The sequence below is a fragment of the Amblyomma maculatum genome, unplaced genomic scaffold (assembly GCF_055883805.1).
Source record: "Amblyomma maculatum isolate TAMU_Amacu unplaced genomic scaffold, ASM5588380v1 scaffold_15, whole genome shotgun sequence".
NCBI classification, from domain to species: domain Eukaryota; kingdom Metazoa; phylum Arthropoda; class Arachnida; order Ixodida; family Ixodidae; genus Amblyomma; species Amblyomma maculatum.
The window spans coordinates 10,096,344-10,104,709 of NW_028146740.1; the positions used below are offsets into that span (position 1 = coordinate 10,096,344).

The 8,366-nt window shown below is 49.8% G+C and overlaps 1 protein-coding gene across 1 annotated transcript; it reads right to left on the reverse strand.

Moving 5' to 3' along the window:
• Nucleotides 1-4,476: 4,476 nt before the first annotated feature.
• On the reverse strand, nt 4,477-6,347 carry LOC146172021 (uncharacterized). The gene has a single exon (XM_084586234.1). The coding sequence runs from the start codon at nt 6,345-6,347 to the stop codon at nt 5,124-5,126; it is 1,224 nt and encodes a 407-aa protein (XP_084442360.1). The 3' UTR covers nt 4,477-5,123.
• Nucleotides 6,348-8,366: the final 2,019 nt, after the last annotated feature.

Below are 8,366 nucleotides of genomic sequence, written 5' to 3' on the forward strand. Positions count from 1 at the left end.
GAACTGTTTTACGTCACACTGACACAGCGTATGAAAGAGCAATGAACAAGGGTAGAGGTCGAGCCAACGTTTCTACAAGTGGACTTGTCTTCATCCGGGCAAAGCGATCATTACTGACAGGGGTTTAAATACCCTTTTCCTTCCAAAGAAGAAAAGCTGGGGAGGGGGAGAGTGGGTGAGAAGAAGGTAGGTCAAGGAGTGAAAGCAAATATATAAAAAGAAGTTTATTCAGCACGTATTTCTCAGTCTGGAACCGTTAATCCTGTGGACTGAAAAAGAAATGTAAAGCGGCAGTACCAGGAAAATTTACAATGCGGGGTGGATGATTAGTCGCCACCTAAAGCAGGTTCAGTGCAGATACACTTTTCCTAAAAAGGGGACAGGCATTCCAAAGGGTCCCGATAAGGAATATATCTGCAGGGGAACAATTCCTAAATACTTTCTACAAAGCGGATGGAGAAAGACAAAGAAACAATAAACAGAATAATAACCGCACAGTTAACCACACCTTCCACGAAAAAAAAAACAACCGAAAAATCGAGGTCCAACTCAAGTTCAGAAAGCCAAAGGATAAGCAACAATAGCTAGAATTTACGAGTCATCATCCGAGACATTGTTGCAAGGCATATTTGTAGGACATTCGACACGGCTTGGGAGAACATGTAGTGATGATAATGACTGTCAAAACGAACTACATTTATTGAAAGTAACGCTGATTCAGAGGACCTATGCCGGTAACTCGCTTAATATGGCCCTCGAGAAAGCAAGCACTTTAAACTGCAAAGATGTGCTCACAAAACGACCAAAAGCTAACACTGAACGCCAGCCTTCTTTCGTAGCTAAATACTTCAATGCCCTTTATAAGATAAACAATATTCTGCGGAAATACCACTCCATGCTAACGTAGAACGAGAAGAAGAAGATGGTTTACACGGTATGAAGGAGCAATGAACAAGGGTAAATGGGGTTAGCCGCAGTTCGTAGGTCGCCTCGACCTGCGAACTGAGGCTTTACCCTTTACCCTTGTTCAGTGCTCCTCCAATCTATCGTGTAATGAACGCCTGAAGAAAATACTTCCGGAGGCAACAAGGGTAACATACAAGCGTAACACAATCCTCAGAGACATTCTAGTATATTCTAAACTCGACAACAAGCATCCAACACACAACCACATCCTTGCTCTCCACCTAGATGTAAGACGTGCAATCATATACAACACGACACCACGGTTAAAAGTAATGCAAGCGATTTCACTTTCCACCTATAATCAGGCTTTAATTGCACATCTTCAAACGTTGGGTACCTTCTTAAATGCTCTTTCTGTCATAAACAGTACATCGGAGAGACACGGCACCCAATGAACATAACGCTTAATGGCCATCGGGCAGACACAGGTGTTAAAAAAAAGGATGGAGTATATCCAATTAAACTGCGCTTATTAAATTTCTTGATTACACGATTGTACGACAACGGTGATCGTTCCTCGTCCGTGTCCGGCACCCAGTCTGTTTTTCTCTCCTGGTCCCCGGTCCCCCGGCGCGCGGGAGCGCGTCCTCCTCACCCTCTGTCTGCCTCTCTCTCTGCTCTTGTGGACGCCTCGGGGCCTCGGGTTACAGCGGCAGACCCTGCCTGCCTTGCTTGTCCCGTTCTTTACGCCTGGCTCGCAGAGCGGCCGTTCAGCTGGGCGTCCTCGTTTTTGAGAGCTGGCGTTAACATTCGGCCATCCTGTCAGACCGACCGTCTCGGTCGGAATCGTTCTCGCAGTCAGATTCTTCTGAGCTCGTCTCCTTGAATTCTCTGTCCCAAAGCTTCAGTTTTGCTCTTCGCCTCGGCCGAACCTGAGGCATGTTCTCAGTGCGGTAGCGGTCGTTTGGCAGCCTTTCTCGCACTATGTACGGTCCTTTGTATTTTGCTTTCAATTTCCTCGATTCTCCGCTTGCTACCGGCTCTCGTTCCACCAGTACAACATCTCCGGGAGTGTACGTCGGCGCCTCCGTCCGCCTCTTGTTGTACCGCTCCTGTTGCTTACGCTGGTCCTCTCGAATATTTTGAGCCGCTGAGGCTCGTCTGGCTTCCATTTCATTGTCAAATTCTTCTTCGAGGGCATCTTCCACGCTGTCGCCTTTAATGCCCCGTGGCCTGAAGCTGAAGAGCAGTCCGAACGGCGTAGTTTTGGTAGCTCGGCGAAGCGTATTGTTGATGCCCCACATCACCCGAGGCAACACCGCATCCCAATCTCTTCCGTTCTCATCTTCCGTCATGCTCGCCACAGCTGGGGTTATCATGCGATTGTATCTTTCGACTTGACCGTTAGCCCGTGGTGTGGCGGTTGCGTTTTTGACATGCCTGATTTTGTAAGAGTCGCATGCCGCTCTGAACTTGGCACTTGTGAAAGCTGTCCCTCGATCTGTGATCACCATTGCTGGTGAGCCAAAGATTCCTGACACATCATGTAGAAACTGCGCCGCTGGTGCAGCTGATGTGTTGCGGACTGCACGCAACATTACGAACTTTGTGAAGGCATCGACGACTACGATTATGTAGGCGTTTCCGGACTTGCTTCTTATAAATTGGCCGAGGTGGTCAATATGTATTGCCTGAAATGGCTTATTGCCCTTGTCGATGCTGTGGAGCTTGCCTGGTCTCTTTCCAGATGGAGTCTTGTGGAAGAGACATTCGATGCAGGAAGCGATATACCTTCTGACGTAACGCTTCATGCTTGGAAACCAGTACCTTTCTTTTAATTTGGTCAAAGTTTTTTCCACACCAAAATGGCCAATGTCGTCGTGGCATGACTTCACGATTCTCCATCGTAGTTGACTCGGCACTACCCAGAGTAGCTTTTCCTCCGAGTCAGTGTCTTGGTTTTTCTTGAACACGATGCCGCTACGCAGCCGGTAATCCCTTTTGACGCGCTTGTCTTCTTTGGAGAGGTCTTCTTTTTTTTCTATCCTTTCCTTCAACGCTTGCACCTTTGGATCGTTAATCTGGGCAACGGTGAGGATGTCCTCTATCTCTACGCATGTCGCGAGGACTTGAAGGCCAGGAACGATGTCGGTCTCTTCGGGAGGGTCGCATGCTGAACGGCTTAGTGCGTCAACATGTGTCATTGCCGTCCCTTTTCGATATTCCATGTCAAAGTCGAACTCTTGCATCCGCAACCACCATCGGCCTATACGGGGAAGGAGATTCCTTTTGCTCATCGTTGCGCGTACTGAGTTGCAGTCGGTTACCACTTTGAAATTCATCCCGATTAGGTACACTTGAAACTTCTCTAACGCCCAAACAACAGCCAGCGCTTCGAGTTCATACGAGTGGTATCTCTCCTCGCAGTCAGTTGTTCGGCGGCTTGCGTACGCAACAGGGTGAAGCTGCCCATCCGCTTGCTCTTGCAAAAGAATTGCCCCTAGGCCATCTTTGCTGGCATCCGTGTGCACCTCTGTTCTTGCGTTGAACGAGAAATGCGCCAGAACTGGTCTTTCCGTCAACCTAACTTTTAATTCACTGAACGCAGCATCGTGCTCTGAGGTCCATTTCCAAGCTGCATCTTTCGATGTCAGCTGCGTTAGAGGCTTAGCAATGCTGGCGAATCCCTTTACAAATCTTCTAAAGTAGCTTGCAAGACCCAAAAACTGACGCACCTGATGTACATTGGCGGGTTCCGGGAAGTCAGCGACGCTCTGGATCTTTAAACTTCCGGGTCGTACCCCTCTGGCCGAAATATCATAGCCAAGGTAGTCGACTCTCTCGTAGAAGAAACGGCACTTGCCTAAACGGAGAGTCAATCCCGCTCCCCGGAGGACATCCAATAGCACCCGTAGGTGGTCCAGTCCCTCTTCCACGGTTGTTGTGGGTAGCAGAATGTCGTCCATGTAGGCGAGAGCCACGGTGTATCGCAGGGGACCCAGTACAGCGTTGATCATTCTCTGGAACACTGCCGGTGCGTTGGCCAAGCCAAATGGCATTCGCACAAATTCATAATGGCCGTCTGGAGTAACGAACGCAGTCTTGTGTTTCGATTCTTCGGTCATCGGGATTTGGTAGTAGCCTGACGCGAGGTCTAGGCTCGTGAAGAAGCATTTTCCTCTTAGTCGGTCGAGTTGATCATCAATTAGCGGTAGCGGATACCGATCCTTTTTTGTGACACGGTTGAGGGCTCGGTAGTCCACACAAAGTCGTTGCTCCCCTGTCTTTTTTCGCACCAGCAGGATAGGACTTGCATAATCCGATTTGGAGTCGACAACAATGCCAGCTTGTTTTAGCTCTTCGATCATTTCCTTTGTTTGTGCTCGTTCGGCGTAGGAGAGTCGGTAGGGACGAAATTTCACTGGCTCCGGTGATGTCAATTCAATGTTCATTTCAGCAGCATTCGTGCAGCCGATCTCTGAAACGGTGTTTGCGAAGCAGTCCCGATATTCACAAAGAAGCTTTTCGAGTTTTTCTCGCTCTTGAAGAGTAACACCTGGACCTGTCTTGATATCCTCGCTCGGCATCATTAAAGGCCGAGTAACACTGGTTTCCGAGTCACACTCTCGCAGTGGCGTGTCGTCCGGGTAGCAAATTTCCGCTCGTGCGATCCGCTCGTTCTCTTTGATCATCAGATCATGATTGGAAATATTCATGATCGGGACGCATGTTTCATTGTCCCCGTCAACGCTGAGGACACAGCGTGGTATGCAATGCTCCCGACCCTCTTGGCACCTGAGCTGGACGTCAACGAACACATCCGAGCATGGTGCGCTGCCTGTGGCGTGGATTTTAACGAAACCAACGTATTGTGGGGGCACCACCGTTGTTTCCTTCGCCCAAAGGCATACGGGTCGTTCTGGGAGCTCTGGTATTTCAATCGACTGAAGGTTGTCGTCTCCGTCGTCCACGCTATCGTGTTCCTCAAATATCCGCACGGTATTCTTCCGCCTCACAACCGTGACGTGTGGTTGCTCGGTGAAAGGCTGACCCACAAGTAGGGGTATGGTCTGTGACGCGTCGGGAACAACCAGCACAGGAACGTCCGCTGTAGCTTGGTCGACCGTCAGAGTGATGTGCGCTTCTCCACACGGTGTCACATGCCCTGATCCGTAACCCCCGATGGTGAACGGCTTAGTCAACTTCGAGTAAGCGATTCAAATTCGGTCTGCATCCTCTTTCCGCAGAGTTACGCATTGGCTGCCGAGATCGACGTATGATCTTATGTCGGAGCCGTTTGCTTTTGCCATCATAAAATACTTTTCGTTCGCCTTTTCAGCGGCTCGGAGGTCGAATCCCACGACGTTTTGAGCGACGCGGGCTCCTCTCTGTGTCTTTGCCCTGCAGTCATTTTCTTCGTGACCCACTCGCCCACAAGCTCTGCATCTCGCCCTCCGCGGCGGTGCGGGGCAGTTGAGAGACACATGGCCGTACTCGCTGCAGTTGAAGCAGAGAGGTTCTCCTCTCTCGTTCCATGGCGGCTTCCTCCTCGCCCTCGGAGAAGCGTCCCTGAGGCCGCGGCTGGTGTTCAAGGTCGCCGCCGGAGCTTCGCCGATTTTGTTTGTGTGGCCGTTGGAAATGGCGGAGGAGCGCGCACTCGGGAGGCCACCCGACTTCGAACATTTAGAGGCGATGTTTCCTAGCCTTTCTTCGAGGCGTTTCAGGCAGTGAAGGAGATCCTCCGGTGACTCGTACGTGCGTACGCTCACTGCTCTGATTACCTCCTCGTCGTAGAGCCCCGTGATGAGGTATTCAATGCACGCTTCATCTGCGAGGGCGCAACGGCGAGCTTTCGATAGCTTGTCATAATAGTAGCACTCGATGGGCTCACCTCGCTTTTGTCGTCTTTCCTCCATCTCCCTATGGAGTCGTTGCGATCCCGCTGTCATGGGGAAGGCGCGCCTGATTGCTTCTTTCCATTCCGGCCAGGTTTTGTTGACGGAGGAGAGGGAGTCATACCATATCTTCGCAGGACCTTCCAACCTTGACAGTGCATTGCCAGATGTCAGCCGGTCGGACCAATGGTAAACTTGTGCCAAGTCGTCTACGCGCCGTATCCACGCGTCTGCCGCTGGAGAGCTGGAAGACACCGGATCGAACGAAGGCACCAACCGAGCAGTCTCTGCCGCGCCGATGATGGGTGTAGCCGCTGCTTGCTGCGTCTGAAGCAAGGCGATTCCGTTGATAGCTTCTCTCACTGCTGCCTGAACGCTGGCTTGCAGAATTTCTGCCACGTTGATCGCTGAGTGGGGTACCTGAGGTAAGTTGCCGCTGGTTACCGTGTCGTCTGCGCCTTGGCCTGAGTCGTCGTTCCCGCCATCGCTGCCCGGTCGTCCGCCATCTTCGTTCGTCGACGATGCTCCGTTGCGAGTGACTGGCATGGTGGGGTTTGACAGTTCGGGCGCACGTTGCCTATCCCACTTCTGATTTTTGTTAAAAAAAAGGATGGAGTATATCCAATTAAACTGCGTTTATTAAATTTCTTGATTACACGATTGTACGACAACGGTGATCGTTCCTCGTCCGTGTCCGGCACCCAGTCTGTTTTTCTCTCCTGGTCCCCGGTCCCCCGGCGCGCGGGAGCGCGTCCTCCTCACCCTCTGTCTGCCTCTCTCTCTGCTCTTGTGGACGCCTCGGGGCCTCGGGTTACAGCGGCAGACCCTGCCTGCCTTGCTTGTCCCGTTCTTTACGCCTGGCTCGCAGAGCGGCCGTTCAGCTGGGCGTCCTCGTTTTTGAGAGCTGGCGTTAACACAGGAAACAACCTTGCGAAACAGTTTCCTACCATTTCAATCAGAAAGGGCATAAGTTTGAAGAAATTAAAATATATATTCTCCAGTCAGGATTTAAATCTTCAAGGGACAGGAAAAATAAAGAGGCATATTTATTCCACAATTTTAGAACTTTGGAATCAGGAGGAATAAATATCTCTAAGGGAACGTTAAAATCAGATAAATATATTCCCTCTTCACCATTATTATTCGGGAAAACCCCGGCCCTCAGTTACCAGCGGCTGCGGAACAACTGACCACGGCGGCGGTCAGACCTGTGACGCAGCAGGGGGTGCTAAGAAAGCCTGGCTCCGCTGGACAGGCCGCCATTGGAAACTGACCCTGGCTACGTTTAATGCTATAACCCTAGCTAGGAAGCTAGCTTAGCAGTGCTGTTAGAGGAACTAGAGGGCATGAAATGGGATGTCATAGGGCTTAGTGAGGTTAGGAGGCCGAATGAGGCATATACTGTACTGAAGGATGGGCATGTACTGTGTTATCGAGGTTTACCAGAGAGGCTACAACTAGGAGTAGGTTTCCTTGTCAATAAGTATATAGCGGGCAATATAGATGAATTCTGTAGTAGTAATGAGAGGGTTGCAGGCATCGTAATTAGGCTTAATAAGCGGTATAAACTGAAGGTTGTACAAGCCTATGCACCTACATGTAGTTATGATGACCAGGCAGTTGAAAGCTTCTATGAAGATGTAGAATCAGCAATGCGAAAAGTAAAGACGCAGTATACTGTACTAATGGGCGATTTCAATGCCGAGGTAGGGAAAAAACAGGCAGGAGACAAGGCAGTAGGTGACTATGGTAGTGGTTCTAGGAATAGCAGGGGGGAGTTACTAGTTGAGTTTGCAGAGCGCAATAACTTACGAATCATGAATACCTTCTTCAGCAAACGGAAGAACCGGAAATGGACATGGAAGAGTCCTAACGGAGACACTAAAAATGAAATCGACTTCATAATGTGTTCAACCCCCACCATTATGCAAGATGTAGAGGTAATCGGGAAAGTGCGATGCAGTGACCACAGGATGGTGAGGTCCCGAATTAGCCTAAATCTGAAGAAGGAACGCAACAGATTAGTAAGAAAGAAACCCATCAACGAATTAGCGGTGAGGGAGAGGGCAGAAGAGTTCAGGATCTCGCTACAGAATAGGTTTTCAGCTCTAACTGAGGATGGCGACATTACCCTAGAGGCAAGGAACAATAATTTCAGAGATATCATTACTGAGTGCACGGTAGAAGTAGGCGGTAGGATAGTTAGAGAGGATACCGGCAAGCTGTCTAAGGAGACGGAAGATTTGATTAAGAAACGCCAGAGTATGAAAGCTTTCAATCCAACAGACCAGATCGAATTGGCCGAGATATCAAAGCTAATCAATGAGCGCAAGGTGGCCGATATAAGGAAGTATAACATGGAGAAAATTGAGCATGCTGTAAAGAACGGGGGAAGCGTTAAAGCGGTAAAGAAGAAATTCGGCATAGGCAAAAACCAGATGTATGCGGTAAGGGACAAGGCGGGCAACGTCATCACTAATATGGAAAAGATAGTCAAAGTAGCCGAGGAGTTCTATACAGATATCTACAGTAGCCAAAGTAGTCAGGACCGTAATGAGATTTGCG

Coding starts and splice junctions, on each gene's coding strand:
- LOC146172021 (XM_084586234.1), bottom strand. CDS start 6,347: ATGCCAGTCACTCGCAACGGAGCATCGTCGACGAACGAAGATGGCGGA.